The 20741-nt window shown below is 41.7% G+C and overlaps 1 protein-coding gene across 2 annotated transcripts in view; it reads left to right on the top strand.

The window, feature by feature from the left end:
• Positions 1-20741, top strand: part of ENTREP2 (endosomal transmembrane epsin interactor 2) — a 1465465-nt gene that overhangs the window by 1255548 nt on the left and 189176 nt on the right. For both annotated transcript variants that reach the window (XM_073586920.1, XM_073586919.1), the window contains exons 6-7: positions 13453-13613; positions 16090-16225. In XM_073586920.1, the coding sequence (XP_073443021.1) occupies positions 13453-13613; positions 16090-16225 (297 nt within the window). The remainder of the gene's footprint in view (positions 1-13452; positions 13614-16089; positions 16226-20741) is intronic.

Genomic DNA, 20741 nt, shown 5'->3' with positions numbered 1-20741 from the left:
GCAGAAATTTGTCAAAAATGTTGAAACTTTCGCAATTTTCCAACTTTGAATTTTCATGCCTTTAAATAACAGAGATATGTCACACAAAGTACTTAATAACTAATATTTCCCACATGTCTTCTTTATATTAGCACAATTTTGGAACCAATATTTTTTTTTGTTATGAAGTTATAAGGGTTAAAAGTTGACCAGCGATTTCTCATTTTTACAACAAAATTTGCAAAACCTTTTTTTAGGGACCACAGCACATTTGAAGTCACTTTGAGGGGTCTATATGATAGAAAATACCCAAAAGTGACACCATTCTAAAAACTGCACCCCTCAAAGTGCTCGAATCCACATTCAAAAAGTTTATTAACCCTTCAAGTGCTTCACAGGAATTTTTGGAATGTTTAAAAAAATGAACATATAACTTTTTTTCACAAAAAATTTACTTCAGATCCAATTTTTTTATTTCACCAAGGGTAACAGGAGATATTGGACCCCAAAATTTGTTGTACAATTTGTCCTGAGTACGCTGATACCCCATATTTGCAGGTAAACCACTGTTTGGGTGCATGGCAGAGCTCAGAAGGGAAGGAGCGCCATTTGACTTTTCAATGCAAAATTGGCTGGAATTGAGATTGGACAATATGTCACGTTTGGAGAGCCCCTGATGTGCCTAACTAGTGGAAACCTCCCACATGTGACATTATTTTGGAAAGTAGACCCCCTAAGTAACTTATCTAGATGTGTGGTGAGCACTTTGAACTCCTAAGTGCTTCACAGAAGTTTATAATGTAGAGCAGTAAAAATAAAAAAAATCATATTTTTTTCACCAAAATGATCTTTTTGCCCCAATTTTTTTATTTTCCCAAGGGTAGTTGGAGAAATTGGACCCCAAAAGTTGTTGTGCAATTTGTCCTGAGTATGCTAGTATCCTATATGTATGGTTAAACAACTGTTTGGGCGCATGGCAGAGCTTGGAAGGGAAGGAGCGCCGGTTTGACTTTTCAATGCAAAATTGTCTGGAATTGAAATCAGACGCCATGTCAAGTTTGGAGAGCCACTGATGTGCCTAAACAGTGGAAAACCCACAATTCTAACTCCAACCCTAACCTCAACACACCCCTAACTTTAGCCCCAACCCTAACAGGAAAATGGAAATAAGTACAACTTTTTATTTTATTATTTTTCCCTAACTAAGGGGGTGATAAAGGGGGGGTTGATTTAATATTTATAGTGGGGTTTTATAGCAGGTTTCTATGTTTTTCAGCTGTCACACACTAAAAGACGCTTTTTATTTAGAAAAAAATAGTTTTAGCATCACCCTATTTTGAAAGCTATAATTTTTCCATATTTTGGCCCACAGAGTCATTTGAGGTCTTGTTTTTGCAGGACGAGTTGACATTTTCATTCGTACCATTTTCAGGAACATGACATTTTTTGATCGCTTTTTATTCTGATTTTTGGGAGGCAGAATGAACAAAAACCAACAATTGATGAATTTCTTTTGGGGGGGCGTTTATACCGTTCCGCGTGTGGTAAAATTGATAAAGCAGTTTTATTCTTTGGGTCAGTACGATGACAGTGATACCTCATGTTAGGCATCACCACTGCACAGGGGGAATCTCAAGCCATGTCCTCTGCTGTCTCCCATTCCTCTGCAGCCGCAAAGATTCCTGCTTAGCAGAGACATCGGTCCAGGCATCTTTCCCAGGCTAATGCTAGGCATCTGGATGCTCCTTTAGTCTCTGCTGTAACACCATGCTTGAGTCAGCAGCAAGCAGACGCTCCAGGGACTGTCCTGTATTTTGCCTACTGAGCATGCTCGTGGGGCGATCTCTCATTGGAGGTCAGAGGTCACATGCACAGGTCCCGCTCCTGCTCTGATTGATCCACTGGGAAGTTCCCAGAAGGACGCCGCTATAAAAGAGTCGCATGTCTGCTCGGCCATGCACTGGTATAGACTCTTGTAGCTTATGGTGTGTATGATGACGGATGTGTGATACTGTGAATGACTCATTATGAAACCTCTACGTTGTTAGGGTCTAGTGGTTAGAGTCAGTGCCTGTCAGTGGCTAGGCTATATGCCACAGTGCATTCCAGTCCTCTGCACTTGCTAGCATTGGATTGTGCCTCCCGGCTCAGGGCACTGTGCTACCGCGCCAGGTAGCAGTAGCCGCCAGTGCGGTGCTGTGCACAATTCTAGTGCTTTCCTCCCAACTCTGGGTGGTTAGTGGCATCCACTAGAGTGGTGCAGTGCACACTGGTGCCTTATTTCTCTGTTGGTCTCTACTAGTGTGCACTGCACCACTCAAGTGGATGCCACTAACCACCCAGAGCGGCGCCGAGCGGTAGTGGATTAGAGGGACTCTAACTCCGTGTCCTTGAGGCGGAGTCTTGTGTCTGTATACTAGTGCTCTTCCGGCAGAGCCCGTGACCACTCCTGGCACTTAGTGCCGGGTGTCAGCTGTGAGAATCAGCTGACATCCGGCCGCGATCAGCTGCGCTCCCCCCATGAGTGCGGCTGATCGCACTTGACATACTATCCCGTCCATTGGCATTAAGTCCAAGGGCACATGGACGGGATAGTATGTCAAATGTCAGAAAGGGGTTATAAACTTTTCCCTCCTTGTTAAAAAACGCCCGATCATCAGAGCATGGACCCTGGAAGGGTGTCATGAAATTGGCCCACGCTTTTGACAGTGTACTCCTGCCTCTGCTGTGTGTCTTCCTTACCTCTCCTCATTGGTTGGGCAACGAAGCTTGAAACCTGCCACTAGTGTTGTCTGATGTGAACTTTTTTTACCATATTTTCCACAATGGTCTTCTGGTATAACACCATTTAAGAAGACCTCTCTACCTCTGGAAGAAGAGATGCAAAGTTCTCCTTGTAGTATGAGTCTAGGAGGGTGAACAACCAGTACTCTTTCTTGGCCAAAATGAATGTAACGCGTGGGTCACCAGAAATGCAGCAGTACATAAAGTCAGCCATATGTGCCAATGTTCCTACAGCCATCAATTCTCTATCTCCACGCTGATGAATACTGCACATCTCCATCTCTTCTGCCTCCTCTTCCATCTCTTCCTCCTCTTTCTCCTCCTCAGCCCATCAACATAAGAGAGGACAGGATGAAGCTTGTGTGAGTACTAGTCTCTTTCAGCCAGCTCTCTTTCCTCCCCCTTTTCGTCAGCCTCCACCTCCTCATTGTTACCCAATCTTTGCTGATCAGATGAGATGAGATGAGGTAGGGCAGTATCCCCCTGTCTCATGTCTTCCTCCATCTCCATCTGGGCCACATGCAAAGGTTGATGTTTTATTGTCAGCAGCGACTGTTTAAGAAGGCACAGAAGCAAGATCGTAGTGCAGATGATGGCGTCATTGCCACTCACCATCTTTGTGGAGTCCTAAAAGTCTTGTACAACTGCACAAATGTTATACATCCATGTCCACACTTCAGTTGTTATGTGTAGAAGCTCAGCAGAATACCAGCAGGCATTTTGTAACTCGTATTCCACAACTGACTTCTGCTGCTCACAAAGACAAATGCAGTGTGGAGTTCCAGCGAGTGGTCATCAAACACCAGTCGGTGAGTTGGCAGCTGCATGCGCTGCTGCAGCATGGACAGAACAGTGGTAGCGCAAAAGGGCGCTGATGCATCATACCTTGACCAGAAGCTCTGGCAAATCAGAGTAGGTTTTCAGAAACCACTGAACCACCAAGTTGAGCATGAGAGCCAAGCATGGTACGTGTGTGAGCTTGCCAAACTTCACAGCCACCGCCAGGCTATGACCATTATCACACACGACCATGACTGGTTGTAGGTTCATTTGCGAGAGTCACAGATCTGTCTGATCTGTTATTCCTATAAATAACTCTAGGTTTGTCTCCTAGACAAATTAGCTGTAGCAGAGCCTGTAGCCTCTTCACTGAGACAGTGCTTCAGAGCTTCCAGCTTCTGGCTGATGTGGATGATGTGCTCTGAGATTGGAAATGGAAGATGAGAAGGAGCAGGAGGTGCACAGGAACTGATATAGGAGGTGGAGAAAATTCTGGTAGAAGTAGGGTCAGCAATCCTCTGCATCGGTAGCACATGTGTCATGTCGGGGTGGGACTCGGCCCCAGCCTCCACAATGTTTACCCAGTGTGCCATCAGGGATATGTAGCTTGCCTGGCTACAAGCATTTGTCCATGTGTCGGTCGTCAAATGGATACTCCCACTTACCGCCTTGGTAAGGGCATGGGTGATATTCCTTGACACATGCTGGTACAAGGAGAAGACGCAACAATGGGAGAAATAGTGGCACCTGGTGACCGAGTACCAATGGACTAAATTTTTGTACACCTGTAGCAGGATAATTTTTGTTTTTTACTTCAAAACAGCAAAATTTATCACAAAACAAGTTCTACAGTATATATGACAATAGTAAATTTTTGAACAAAATCATTTCTACACCAGTAGCAGGCCAAATTAGGTTTTTATTTCAAACCAATGAAATTTCACAATAGAAATAGACAATAGAAAATTTTTGAACAAGCAGGAAAGTGGCTGGTTTCGGACATCAGGCTCCAGCTGCCTCCAGTGTCGCACCAACTTCCTTTGGCTCCGACATTCCTCCAGTCACTCCCTCCAGAGTCTCGCTTGAGTCTGCCATCATTGTCGCCCACTATACTGTATGGATGACTAATTGAATCCCGAAAAATGTTTGAACTAAATACAGAACAATTTTTCAATGCTTTTTTTTAGAGTGTTATATAACACTGAAATGTACCACAAACCATGTAATAGTATATGAATTAGTAATAGAATACAGAAAAATGCTTCAACGCTTTTTTGGAATGTGATATAACACTGAAATGTACCTCAATGCACCTAATACTCTATGGATGACAATATAGTAATTTTTTCACCAAAAAAATAAAAATGTGGTCAACTGCCACATCTATATATTTAGCATTGGATTGCAAAGTCCTAACTCCTCTCTAGAGACTGTATTCAGCCACTCTTACTGCTCCTGCAACTCTCTCTCTCCCTCCCTAGGATAAATCCATATTGTATCTGATATAATAATTGTTAGAAATTTTAACATTTCTAAATCACATAGCCTTAAAAATAAAAAACTAAATTAGGACTGTTTTGCCAAGTACCGTATTTTCCGCTTTGTAAGATGCACTTTTTTTCCCCCAAAATTGAGGGGAAAAAGGGGGTGCGTCTTACAAAGAGGATATACCTTTGCGCTGCCGCTGAGGGTACTTGCCACGGCACTCTGTGCCCTGATGCTGCCGCTGCGCTGTCTGCCGGTTCTTACCGCCACCGCCGCGCTGCTGTCCCCCCGTAGTTTCTTTCGCCGCCGCCGCGCTCTGTCCCGTTCAGCGTGGGGGGTCTCTGCCGCTCCATGCCTGCTTTCCTGTGTCTTTCTTCCTGGAAAATGGCCGCCGCGCATGCGCAGGTGGACATCTCGGCACTGAAATCTCGGGAGATGAGATTTCAGAGTCTTATAAAGCGAAAAATATGGTACTTAAAAGGCTCGGAAATGGCTTTAAAGAAGGTGATTCATTTTATTACAACAATTAAATGATTACAGAAAACAGGAAATATTATGATACTGCATGCACTTTTGCATAATATAAATCACAAAGGTAAAGTACTAACATTGCACACTACATAAGCAAAAAGCAAAACTTCACCAGGAGTAGCAACGTCATCTATCCAGAAACATCAACTGTGAGAAGAAGAATGGCAAAGACAGAGAAATTACTGGGATATCCACACTGTAGACCCACACCGGCATCCACTCCAGTTGGTCTTAGCTGCAGTCTTCCCCAGGTTATGTATTGTTTAGAAACAACAATGCTTGCGTAACCAAGTGTTACACGAACTCTAACAAATTCTATTTGTCCAATATAATATCTCTCTTCTGAGTGGCCAACTCTACAGATATCAAACTACACCAGACACATTCACCACCGGATATGACATGCAAAAAAACCTCCTAGTACCAGATGTTCCACCATATTATAAACACGACATTTCTCACCAAACATTATTAGCGAAACTATGCAACAATTATAAACATACATTTTCCCGCTGAAGAATATAAACATACACCGTTCTCACCAAACAGTGATAAAAGAACTATGTAATAATTGGATGAATACTATAAACAAGCATGTTCTCACTAGAAACTATGCAGCCCAGGTGCTGGGAAAATTGCATAAAATACAAAGCTAAGCTATTACTGTCTAATATCTTAACGGGGTCCTTAAAGACAGGCTATCAATATAGATTCCTGATGGTCATTAATGTCTTAGCACTACAGGACCTTATTTTTGAGGATGCATCATTCTAATTCATTATTATTATTTTCTATTTATTTATTCTGAAACCCATGAGCTTTTAGGCCATGCTTCCAAAAAACATTGTCGTTTTCTGTTTTGTTTTCATGTGCATTTTATAGTTCAAGAAAAGTGGGTGTCATTTCATGAAAATGCCCATTGGACTGATAAAAGGAATCTGTCACCAGATTATTGATTCCTAATCTGAAAGCAGCATGATGTAACAGCAAGGACCCTGATTCCAGTGATGTGTCACTTACTGGGCTGCTTAGTGTAGTTTTGATAAAATTAATGTTTTATCAGAAGAAGATTACCACCAGAGAACTAGTAAACCTGCTGTTATGCATTCCGTCATATTCGTAAGTGCTATATAACCCCGTTTCCACCCCCATTGGCATAATTCTGTGTACACTGTACAAGCAAATAACAAATAACAGAAAGCTGACTGGCACATTGAAATTAGTGTGAATAGGTGCAAACTAGGTGCAGCTACACTCCTAGTACACTGTACAAGCGGCAGAGAATTTCAATCAATGATTTGAGTGGGGTTATATAGAGCTCAATATTCAGAGAACTAGTAGATCTGCAGGAGAGAAAACAGGGATTGTATCAATATGACTGCAAACAACTCAGTAACTGACATACCGTATTTTTCGGAATATAAGAAGCACTTTTTTACCAAATTTTTTTTGGGAAAATGGGGGGTGTATCTTATTGTCCTAATGTAGTTTATCGGGGGATGGTGGCAATGGTGGAGCAGGATCACAGAAGGAATGTTCTCTTCCTCGGGAAGCCGGTGGTGGCAGAAGCATTGCAATGCTGCAGGCTCGGTGTCAGTGGTGAGGTAGAGTGGACTGCATTTCTTTTCTGGTGGCCATTTTCCTGTAGTCGTGGGCTGCAGGAGATGGCACATGTGCAGCCTGGGATCTTGGCTCTGCTAAGATCTCAGTCTGTGCAAGTGTGGACTCCGGCTGCCATCTTCCCGTAGCCACCTCTTTCGGCCGATGGCTTCAGAAAAATGGCCACCGGGAAAGCACTCTGCTCTGCCTCACTGCCAACACTTCACCCGCAGTATCGCACCTCTGGGGCACCCACTTCTCCCACCCAGGACCTGCAGCATTGTCCCACTTCTTCCGCTGCTTTCTGAGGAAGGGACCATGCCTCCTGTGACCACACTGCACCGCCACCACCCCCCAGGTAAGATACATTAAATTTGGGCTATAATATGGACCCCCAGCTTAAAAAAATCTTTTTTTCTATTTTGCGCCCCAAAATTTGGGATGCGTGTTATGGTCTGAAAAATGAGATGTTGTTGCAATCAAGATATCTGCCCCTACATTATTCATGGAAAAATTGAAAGCATTTAAAGGGAATCTGTCACCCTTTTTTGGACTATAAGCTGCAGCCACCGACATCAGCACCACCTCCTGTGGTGAGTATAATCTAACGTGTTTTTCTTCTCTTTCAGGTTACATCGGTGGCCTATCTACAGCATTACAGAATGCTGTAGATAAGCCCCTGATGTCAATGCCGGAAGCTGATAGGGCAAAAAAAGGGTGACAGATTCCCTTTAAAGAAACCAGAATGGATAGGTATGGGATATTGTTGCTTTTTTATTTTGGATTTTTTACAGGAGAACAATGGCTTCGATTGGATTTGGAGTTAAATAAAGATGGAAAAAATGTGTTTTATTTATTTCATTAAAACTCTTTATTCTTAATGTGTGTTCTTTTAACCCTTTCAGACTAGTGGATTTATAATGGATAGGTGTCTTATTGACACCTCTCCATTATTAACCAGGCTTAATGTCACCTTACAATAGCAAGGTGACATTAACCCCTTATTACCCCATATGTCACCAGCTACAGGGCAATGGGAAGAGAGAGGGTAAGTGCCAGAATTGGTGCATCTTACAGTTGCGCCTTTTCTGGGGTGGCTGGGGGCAGATTTTTTTAGCCAGGGGGTCCCAAAAACTATGGTTGCTCTCTAGGCTATTAATTTCTGCCCTCAGTCACTGGCTTTCCCTCTCTGGTGGAGAAAATTGCGCTGCAGCCCACAACAGTTTTTTCCGTGAATTAATCCTTTAATTTAACACCTACTGCTCCAAAAATTTACACATACACACTAATAACATTATTAGTGAGGGACATATATAAATCTAATGGATATGCAATGGTTTACTGTATGTAAGCCATGTCTCATATCCTGTCGGGTTCTGTAATGATTTTAAAGAAGCCGACAATTAAATTATCGGCTATTCAACTATGTATCTCTCTATGAAATATTAAAAAAATATATATATGTGTCTCACTGACATACATATATATATATATATATATCTATATATATATATAACACCAATTCTATGTGTATATATGTATTCTATCTTTTGTACTATAACGTCAGTGATTATACTGTATAGCCGCATATGAATTGCTGGCTTTTCAAAGGACACCGGTGCATAAAAATGGGACAGCACTCGCATGATGCGAGTGCTGTCTGATTTTTTCTCACACCCATTGACTTGCATTGGTGAGTCTCATCCGATTTTGGCTGAGAAAAAAATCGCAAATGAGATGTCACCTATTGAATAACATTGGTCCTAGTGCAGTCCGATTTTTTATCGGATTGCACTCATCCGTATTTCTCGCAAGTGAGTATGAGCCATAAATCTCCTAGTCCAAATGAATTACATCTTAGGGATAGAGATCATAGAGAAAGAGATATATGTAGCATAGGAAAATGCAGAACCACTAGCCAAAATCTTGGAAAATTCATGAAAAACAGAAGTCCCAGGAGATTGGAGAAGGTCAAATTTGTCCCCATCTTCTTAAAAGGAAAGAAGATGGAGCAGGGAAATTACAGCCCAGTGAGCCTTACTCCTATACCAATAAAGAACAAATTATTAAATGGCATGTATGTAAGTACTTGGATAAGAATACAGTAATTAATCAGAGACAGCATGAGGTTGTAGCAAACAACTAATGCCAGACTAATCTAATTTCCTTCTATGATGGAATCACTGACTGGGTGGGTCAGGGAAATGTGCTAGATATAGGATATCTCTACTTTATCAAAGCATTTGATAAAGGATCTCATACTAGCTTTATTAAAAAGATGACCAAGTATGGGATTGGCATGGCTATGGTTAGGTGGATTCAAAATTGACTCAGTGATCGTACTCAAAGAGTGGTAATAAATATTTGAACATCCAATTGGAAGATTGTTTCAAGTGGGGTACCACAAGGCTCTGTCTTAGCCCCAATGTTGTTAAACATTTTTATAAATGATCTAGATAAGGATCTGAAGGTACACTACAGTATTGTTCAGACTATGAGATGCACTGGACCATAAGATGAGCTATCTTTTAGAGGAGGAAAATAGAAAAAAAAATGAAGCAAAAAATGTGGTCTATTCTGTACTGTCTCCCCTATTTCCTCATAGATTGTAAGCTTGCAAGCAGGGCCCTCACTCCTCTTGGTATCTGTTGATTTATGTGATTATTGTTATGCTGTAATGTCTTTTATTGTCTGAGCAAGTCCCCTCTAAAATGTAAAGTGCTGTGGAATATGTTGGAGCTATAGAAATAAAATTATAATTAAAAATTATTATTACTAATATCCCCCATCCTGGTATATACATGTCCCCAATCCAGGGATACATGGTCCCCTCATTCCTATCCGGGTATACATGACCTCCTTATCCCTATCCTAGTATGCATGGCCCCCTCATCCCCATCCTGGTATGCAAGGCCCCTTCATCCCTATCCTGGTATGCATGGCCCCTCATCTCTATCCTGGTATGCATGGCCCCCTCATCCATATCCTGGGATGCATGAATCCCTCATCCCTATCCTGGTTTGCATTGCCCACTCATTCCTATACTTCCATGGGCGTAGAGAACAGGGAATATTCAATTACTTTAATAACGGGCACACGTTGATGCCTGGCGGCTGCAGGAAGTCAGCAGCTGATGCTACTGTGCCAACTATTAAAGGTCAATTAATATTCACTGCTCTCCATGCCCATGGCAGTGGAGAGAAGTAAATATTCATTCCCTTAAATAGCATGCACGTTTCACTGCCCTGCACTGCAGGAAGCAGGCATCTGCTGCTAACAGCATGTCTACTATTAAAGAGAAGTGAATATTCACTGCTCTCCACTCCCATGGGCATGGAGAGCAGTGAATATTCATTTCTTTTTAGCAGCGCGAAAAGGTGTTAGTCGCAGCAGTCGACACCTGCCTCCTGTGACCTGCTGCTCCGCTGCTGCTGCTCCCCCATATCCACAGCCACAGCAGTTACATCCGGAATATAAGACGCACCACCCATTTTCCTCCAAATTTTTGGTGGAAAAAGAGCGTTTTATAGTCCAAAAAATATGGTAATCAAATTTGCAAATGATGCAAAGCTAGGAGGGATAGCCACCACTAGAGAAGACAGAGATTTAGAAGGATCTAGATAAGCTTGAACAATGGGCAGCAACAAATAAAATATTTACCAGAGAAAAATGCAAGATTCTACATCTATGCAAGAAAAACATAAATGACATCGAAAAAATGGGAGAAGTAGAACTAAGCAATAGCACATGTGAAAAAGACTTATGTATATCAATATATCTCAGACATGAGTCAACAGTGTGATGCAGTAGCAAAAAGACACAGTTCTGTGATTTATTAAGAGAAGCATAGTCTGGATCATGTGAAGTGATTACCACCTTCTACTCAACCTTGGTCAGTCCTCACTGGTTTCCCCTGTAGATTTCTTTGTGGAATCTGAAAGAATGCATACAAAATGACAGGGGTGTAACATTCCCGGTCTCAGGGGTCGCAGCTGCGATGGGCCCCTGAGCGCTTATGGCCCGCCATTAATGCCCTGACTGGCATATGGAACCCCTATGAGCAGAGAGGGCCCATATCGGGCCCCAGCAGTGGGGCAGGCTGGGCAGGAGGGGGAGTTAAAGATGCACCATGTCGGCGCCGACTCCCCCTGCCACATTGAACTATACCGGCATCTATGACACTGGCACAGTTGAAAACAATGATGTAGGAGAGAGCGTCAGCTGATGCTCCGTCTCCCATCATTCCCCTCTCTGCCTCTGACGCAGAGGGTGCACGATGACGTCATCGTGCTCTCACTGTGTATCAGGCAGAGCAGGAGACAGGAGCAGCCAGCAGCGCAGGCATGAGGAGAAGGTGAGGAGAGTGTTTTTTATGCAACAGTGAGTACAGCCAGGACTGTGGGGCCATTCTCGGGGGGGCTGTATACTATGGGGGGTGCTGTGTTGTATGCCATGGTGCTATGTACCATGGAGGGGTGCTGTGCTGTATACCATGAGGGGTGCTGTGCTGTATACTATTCAGTGCTGTATACCATGGGGGGCTGTATACCATGGGGGGTGCTGTGCTGTATACCATGTGGTGCTGTATACCATGGGGGGAGTGCTGTGCTGTATACCATGGGGGGGTGCTGTGCTGTATACCATTGGGGCTGTATACCATGTGGTGCTGTGCTGTATACCATGTGGTGCTGTACTGTATACCATGTGGTGCTGTGCTATATACCATGTGGTGCTGTGCTATATACTATGCGGCTGTGTTATATACCATGGGGGGTACATTATATTCTATGGGGGAGGCTGTGTTATATAATATGGGGGCGACATTATATTCTATGGTGTAGCAAGTCAGACACCTGTCCTCCGCTCCTTTTATTCTCTATGTGGGGGTGGAGTTATGGGAGCGGTGGGGCTGTGGACAGTTCGAAGGATGGAGCCTGGACTGGTCTCAAGGGGGCCCCAAAAATTTTGCCAGTATGGGGCCCCGAAATTCCTAGTGACAGCCCTGGGTGGGGGTGGCCCCATTTGAAAGTTCGCACCGGAGCCCATAACTTTGTAGTTACGCCACTGCAAAATGATTATTGCATTTTTAAGTACAAAATTGTACTAAAAAAGTCATTGAACACACTGTATTGAATCCAGCTCATAATGCATAAAATGTAAGTGAAAACGCCTAAAAAAGCAAATAAAAGCTAAACACAGGGCAGATTGATATTGCCTGTTTTGGTGCTGCTGACACCTGCAGAAAAAGAAAAACTATTGTTTTCTGAAAATTCACCCTCTCTTATTTCATTTTTTATTAACCTATTCTTTACAGTCCATAATCAGTTTTATCTTAATCTTAAATAATTATGAACTCCTTCCATTAATCCATGATGGATAAAAATATCTAATGTTTTTCCACTGCAATAATAATCTAAAATGTTTAAACTGTTGAAACACAGCTGAAACCCCATAAAAGCTCAAGTCGAATTAGATGAAAAATGGTCTGCTTATGTCTTTTTAAGAGTGACTGTAGATCACAGTAATGCAGACCGACAACAGCACAAACATGAATGCAACAGTTCAAGCACAGCACTAGGTTTTGCCTTTAGCAAATATTATTAGCTCACTCCTTACTAGAGGCAAGAGTTAAAGACCCAGCCTGCCAGAATCCAGTGAAAGTGACATGACAACAGAACCTTGCCTACGGGAGAAGCAGAGACACCATGTTCTTCGATCGGCTTCAGCTGTGATTTTTCCAGTTTTGAGCAGAAGGAGCCGGGTCAAAGGGTTCACACTTCATTTGATCTTCAGAAAACTCCCCGCAGTATCATGTACTGGTTAGACTTGCTAACAGGCTCATTAAGCTTCTGTTTTCCCATATAATTGAAAGTGTTTGTCCGCATTACTGTCTTTATCCCGCTCCACTCCTGACGTTCTCCCATCTTTGAGCTGTTTGCCAGATAAAAATAAAATGGAATGAGAGATGTCAATCTGGCCAGTGGAGCATAGATAATGAAACTACATTGTTACTAGCTACAGTGATGGAAGCAAGGCTAATTTTCAATATTACTAGCAATATTAATAATATTTGTTACATGTGTAAATGATTACGTAATAAATTAACTAATACTGACATCAACACAATAGAGAAATAGATCTGTCAACTGTTTTATTGTCTAGACATGACTTTCTCTGCTATAGAATATATTATGCATGAAAAAAATGGCAACAAAAATTGGGATAGAGGCAAATTTGAGGATTTTGTCCTTTATGTTAATCTAAACTTTTTTTTATTATTCTTTTTTTTCTTAGTTTTTACCACACAGAGGTCACCATTCCAATATGGATTGTATGATGGCACATGGGACAATTCTTCATCAAACCTTGGATTTTGATGAGTTTATTCCACCCATTCCTCCTCCTCCGTACTATCCACCGGAATACACCTGTACACCTGTCATGGACGTGCAAAGGTGAATTTAACTTTCTACAATTATTTCATGTATTGCTTCTTTAGGTTACTTTTTTTGCAACTGTCTGGGTTTCTGTTTTTCTATTTCTAAATTTTTGTTAGTCTTAAGGGGGCTTTACACATAGCGATACCGCTAGCAATATCGCTAAAGCATCACCGATTTTGTGACGCAGCAGCGATATTGCTAGCGATATCGCTATGTGTGATACTTACCTCCGACCGGCTCCCCCGCTGGCTATCGCTGATAGCGCGAGATCGTCCAAGTCCATTTCTGCGGACGCAGGCAGGAGGACGTCATCATCGCCGCGTCTGAAAGGTAAGTAACAACCGCTGCTGCGTCGCTGTGAGGTCTGCCTGTTTGGCAGCTCACTAGCGACCATTTAGCGATGCACCAGCGATCCTGACCGGGTCATATCGTGGTCGGGATCACTGGTGCATCGCTAAATGTAAAGGGGGCTTTAGGCCTCATTCAGACGTCTGTGATTTTTCACATGCATAAAAATATGAAACGTATTTTCATTAGTATTTTGGATCCAAGTTTTTATCAGTGTTTGGTTAGTGTTTTAGTTTTTACTATCAGTGTTTCATCAGTGATTTTCACCGATGGAAAAAATAAAATAATTAAATTGCAAAGTTTATCCTATTTGTTGTAATGTTAAAGGGAATCTGTCAGTGGGTTTGTAGACCCCAGCATAACATCAGCATAGTAAAATACCTGTAATGGTGATGACTCCTATTTCTTTACATTAATAACTCCTTGATTCTGTTGCCTTGTGATCTATTGTTGAATTGCTATGTAACTGAGCCCACAAATGCAGGGGCTTGACCTGCACACACAGCTCTCCCGCTTCTCTCCTAGTTTCTCCTTCCAGTGCTGTCCTCCTGTAAGGGGAGGTCAGGACTGTAGTCATGACCAGAGACACTGAAGCATCTGTGTCCCGACCTTCCCCTACAGAAAACTGTATTCTTCTTCTCAACATACCTACATCTCCAAGTTCAGGTCCCCCCAGGCACTTCTCAGGCGGCGATGGTCCCTCTCTCAGGCGACCCCCAGTAATGGAGACACAGTCCAGGATAACTTGAACATTCTCTTTACTTAATACTTCACACGTTACATCCACAGTTAGCACATCATGATATTCACTTGTTTCCTTATCTTTCCCTGCTTTGCTGTCGCTTCTGTGCAGCACACACCTGGACCGGACAGTCTTAGACTTCTCCCCAGTTCCTTCCTGGCCTAGCCTCACCATGATGACAATTCCTTCTGCTTGTTTGGCCCAGATTCAAAATCGTCAGTCACCAGGTTTGGTTGCCTCTGGTAAAGCATCTGGCCCATCTGCACAGTTCTCGTCGAAGCTCCAACTTCCTTCATCTGCCCTAAAGGTGTCCGCCCAGGTGATTAGTTGCCACATCTTTCCTACCCTGTTCTGGCCCACTGCTATGATGCGCAGTGGCTGTGGATAACGTGGGCTGCAGCAATTTAACGTTATGTGGCTGCCAAGCTGTCCGGGCCTATAGCCCATGTGGACGCTTCGGGCACCCTGGCCCCGTCTGACCTAACTTCCTAGAAACTCTTGTCATACCACCCGGCAGCCCCTCCTACACTTATCCCCCTATAACCATACTAGAAAACTATACCTACAGTGCACACTAGTATGCCCCATCTAGTGGCCCACAAAGGAACTAGACCTACCCTTATCTATAAGAACTATAGTACTGAGATGCCCTACTCTAATGTCCCAAAATGGATGCACTTTACTTTCCCTAAACTGGACATGAGCATTAATGCACGTCATCACATTATATTATATACAGTATTACACTAAAGGAACACAACATAATATAATATAGTTCTACAAAGAATGGTAACATGTATGAATGTGGCAGTACCATAAATGTGAGCGATAATACATATTACTATGTTGCAGTACTGCAAATATTAATCATAGACATTACCAACATTAGCATATGTAAACATCAACACATGGAAAACAATTAAAGAAAGGGAAGCAAGGAGGTATTTCTATCTCACCCTCTTACACTCCCATGAATCTAAAGAGTCTGCTGGTATGTACTTGCATTCTGAAGGTGAGATTTCAAAGCTATGGGAATTAGGAAGAAAGTGCTTCCTCGATAGAAGATAAACAATTATTTATCTGAATTTATTGGGGCACAAATTATTAGCGCATAGTTAAAAATCCAATAACTATAACTGATCTCAGTTGGAGCTGAAAGACATTAAAGCTGTATTTATGGGAAAACATTTGTTACTTAATGACAGTCCAATTTCCTTATAGTTCTAGTAAATTAAAATCTAGAATGTTGGATACATTCCGTTAGTTATGGAGTGATAAATAAAGTGATTAAGAAAACAGGTAAATCTGCTTTACTTGCACTCGTCTTACATCTCACAGAGTAACTGGATGAATCAATTTGATGTGCTCTAAACAAAAGGTGACGCAAGTTTTTCTTCCTAGAGGGCTTCACCTGGACTTCCCACACTCACCTTTCAGTGCTTTGTATGAAGTGTCCATAAATAGTCCTGGTATTTTGTATCCATCTGAGCTGCCGCCTCCATATGAAGCTGTGGTTGGCCACACTCCAGCAAGTCAGGTAAGAAACTAATACCGTAGTGCTTCATTAAGTTATGACCGCTAGGAAATGTGTTCAATCACAGTGTAGAGAACTAATAGTTATACAGATATTATGTAATAATATGAAAATATATTTATTGTATGTATATTGTATTACCTCCTATTAACCTAAACCAGGGGTCCCCCACCTGTGGCCTGGGATCCACATGTGGCTTGCAGGCCTATAAAGTGTGGCTCACGGCTGTCTGCCATTTTGATGCATTGGTGTCAGGTCACCAGCAAATGAATGTGAAGATAAGGTCCTGATGGGTATTTGATCTTTATCTCTCAAGGGGAGATCTTCAGATTATACCGGATGGTAGCCAGATTAATAAGCTTATTGCCCAGGCAATGTGACAGATCAACACAGAGACAGGGTATATCTGTATCAAAGATTCTGTCCGTGCACACTTTAATGAGACGGTTTGTTTATACCCTTTTTAGTGGGTGTTAACATTACATAATTACATTTCATTGGACAATAACTTAATCAGCAGTAAGCATAAATGGTTTTCAACCAATCAGATTCTTGATCCTTGTATGTTAATCATTAGAAGTTATTAATGCATTTGGGAGTTATGAAATTTCATGAACTGACGATTGTGGCATCCTGTTGTCAGTAATAAAAAATAGAGGAAAAATCACAATCACCGTCCTTAAAAACATTTCTTCTCTATAAGAAAATTAAAACAAAGGGTTTGTAGTTGTGAATGGAGTGCTTACAGAACAATAGCCACTTCTCATCCATGGGTGCTTCAACAGGTCCTTGTGTTACTATTTTTTTTTCCTGCAGTGTTGTTCATGCTATTTAATATGCACCCATGTTCCTACATGGTCTGGTTCCCTGCTTATCCCCTGCTTTTAAGTGAGTATCTGTGGTTGGTGCCAGCACACATCTTAGCTGCATACAGTCCTGTTCAGTACCACGCTCAATTTCAATGAGGTCTTGTGACATTCTTTGGCAAATGTTTGTAAAGGCTTGGCTACAGGCTGTATTTTATATACCTTGCAAGCTATCTTTAAAGCCAGGTTCACATTGCGTTTAACCAGCCCTTTCAATGCATAGCGTTGACGGGCTGGTTAAACGGTATAGCATAACGCGATCGCCGAGGCTCAGTCACTGAATGATGGCACATCGTGACCGCGTGCCGCTTTACGGCATGCGTCACGATGCGCCCGTCAATGGAGGGCAATAGCAGCATTAACGGACTGCATTACACCGCATTATGCCGCGGTGTAACGCAGAGTGAACCCGGCCTAATAGTGGGTGGTATAAAGGACCATGATTTGGACCTTCATTTATGCGGCCTCGTAATCAACTTTGTGAATGTTGAGGGATCAACCAGCCTGTGACATTTTTTTTTTTTTTACAAAGGAGAGATTTATGACATAAATATGATATTTATTTAGTGGCCTTTTAATTTTACACAGGCGTGAAAGCCTATATTAGATTAGTAATTGCTGCCCAACATAGAGGGCATTTTGTTTGCAATGTACATCACAAGAACTGGGTGCTCGGCCTAATAATGTAATTACACTGCCCTACCGAACATTTTGGAAGCCTCTAAACCCAAGACTTGCTTCAGCTACTTGGATTGTCACGGAACATATGATGCAGAGCTTAATTGTCAGTGTTGCAGACCTTCCAGGCAGTGTATGATCTTCCTTATTTGAAAATATACATTACATTAAGCAGGAGGGAATCTTTATGTCTGTTTCATCACACGTTTTAGATGTGCAAGATCAGATGCCCCAAATAAACCTTCATCTCTATTCTCACCATGAAGCCTTGGATAAGAAGAACCTGGAAAATTGGAACTTTCAAATTCCTAACAACATCTTCAATAAATTCTCTGTTGCTGACTTCACCTTTCTTAAAGTCACATAGCCTGCGCCATTTACCATACAACCCATGTTCTATCTGTTTAATGTATGGGATGCTACAGCAAGGGATTTTTTTTTATTTCTGTGCTCAGAAGTAAAGCTTCAAATTGAATGTGTCACAAAGCTTTTGACAATATGCCACCACTGTTTTTTCTTTATTCCAAATTATTAATCACATTTAAATCATGACAATCATTTCTAGCTTAAGGTATCATTGATAAGGAAATACAGAAAATATTCTATGAAATAAATTTTTATGGTGAATGTTTAAGTCGTACTGGATGATCAGCACCATAACATCAATTCTGCTTCTGAATAATAATGTTTTTATATCTTGAATGTTGTGTATCTATTAGGCTGGCGCTACACGGTGACTTGTGTCATTCAACACAAGCAGAGCCATGATTTTGCTCTAAATAAAATGGCCTATTAACCAATTAGCGAATGTCGCTTGCAGCTTGCATCAAGTCTATAGCAACCGTGTGGTTGTGTGACTTCTGACCAGAGACAGAAAGTCCAACACATTTAGATACGTACACTCCCTGACAGAAGTTATGTCGCTTATCCATGTTATGTAAATAAAAGCTTATAACCTGACGTTAAATTCATCCATTGGTTGTATAAATTATTCTTCTGAAAGCTGAAACCCTCTGAAATGTGGTTTAGGTTAAGAAAATAAATTGCCATCAATGCAGAAATATTGATCATTTAATGGACACAGAATGGTCAGTTTTTGGCAAGACAAAAGTTTTGTCAGCCACAGAAAGTAATGTGATATTCAAACAAATAATTAACTTAAAATACAAATAATACAAATAATACTCGCGCTATGAATCAATAAAGAACAAATAAATACCTGTATTGCTGGTACAGTTGATTCGTTAATATTAGATGTTTGAAAGATAAAAATGGAGTACGCTTGAGCAAACTACAGAAAAGAAGGGGCAGTCATTTAGGCAAAATAATAAAGAACTAATTCACCCAGTATAATAAAAAAGGTGTTAAAGTTGCGATCCAATAATTTTAAAACAGCTACTACTGTTATTACAGTGCTGCTGTGGATAAAAGCAAATAAATGGACCATATACACTATAGTGATTCAAAATTAAGTGGCTCTAAAAGTGTGCCAAATTAATGAAACGAAAAAAGTGGTTGGAACATATCCTTGCAATGGGAGAAGATGCAAAACCTGCATTCATATAGAGACCAAAGACAAAATCCAAATTCCCAACACACAGCAGGACTATAAGATCCCCGGGAGATTCACATGTTCCTCTTCCAATGTGGTGTATTTAATTGTATGCAATATATGTCCTGTGGGTGGCCTCTATGTTGGAGAAACAGGACAGACTGAGAGCAAGGATGAGGTCTCATCGTCATACAATTACAGACAAAAAAAACCATTTACCTGTGGCTAAACATTTCTGTGGTCCAGGACACAACATAGACAATATGAAAGTTGTCATTTTAAAAGGCAATTCACAGACACATGGGAGAGTGTGGGAACACAAATTCATTACAATCTTTGATTCTATTCACACAGGACTCAATTTGTCAGAAGGTTTTATGACTCATTACCATATCTGAGCTATCTCCTCCAAGTAGCCCATTGATCTCACAGATCTTTTCACACTACCTATCTAATCTTACCTAATTAAGAATTCTCTCTCCAAGCTCATTGTTTGTTTATTGAAATGTTGTGCTTTAAACTGTATATAAATAAGGTTTCTTAAAATATTTTGTCATATGAGCCTGATGAAGGGACATAAGCAGTCCCGAAAGCTTGCTTTGTAACAATATTCACTATTATTTGTTAGCCATTAAAGGGTATCATACCCACAAGATTCCTATTTTGTTTCTCTCACTGAGAGCACTTTATATATTTTTTTGCCAAATTAATCTAACATAAATATATCGAGTACCTAAGCCTAGTTAACCTATCTAATAAGAAACGTAATGCTATTCGTGAAATACAACAAAAGAAAGATATAGTTATCCGTCCGGTGGATTAAGGGGGTAGCATCATAATTATGGACTACTCTAATGGCCCCGTCACAAATAACGACTCACCAGCGATCCCGACAACGATATCAACGTGTCAGGATCGCTGGTAAGTCGCTATGTGATCGCTGGTGAGCTGTCAAACAGACAGCTTCACCAGCGATCAGCACAGCGACGCCGAGCACGCAGCATTGCTGTTTGTTAGTTACCAGCGCGCTGATGCAGGGAGCTGGTAACTAACGTACACACAATGTGTACGTCAGTTACCAGCTGATCGCTGGTCTCCCGCCTGTCACACGCAGCGATGTGTGCTGGCCAGCGGGAGACCAGCGACCAAAGAAAAGTCCTGGGCTTTCCTACAGCGATCAGCGATACCGGCAGGGGGGCCGGAGGCTGATCGCTGTCACACACAGCGATCTCGCTGGTGAGATCACTGTTGTGTCACAAAACTTGTGACTCAGCAGCGATCTCGCTAGCGAGATCACTATGTGTGACGGGGCATTAAGTACAACACGAAAGCTCTCCGTCTTTTAGGTGACAGAAGAACGTACAAGATAATGGACAATGACCCCTCTGAAAAGTTTGTGAACGATCTTAAAGGTCTATTAATT

This window comes from Dendrobates tinctorius, unplaced genomic scaffold (genome assembly GCF_039654945.1).
Source record: "Dendrobates tinctorius isolate UK_male_01 unplaced genomic scaffold, ASM3965494v1 ptg000097l, whole genome shotgun sequence".
Taxonomy (NCBI): Eukaryota; Metazoa; Chordata; class Amphibia; order Anura; family Dendrobatidae; genus Dendrobates; species Dendrobates tinctorius.
The sequence above is the reverse complement of the archived record's forward strand: the minus strand, read 5'-3'. Positions and strand labels throughout refer to the sequence as shown.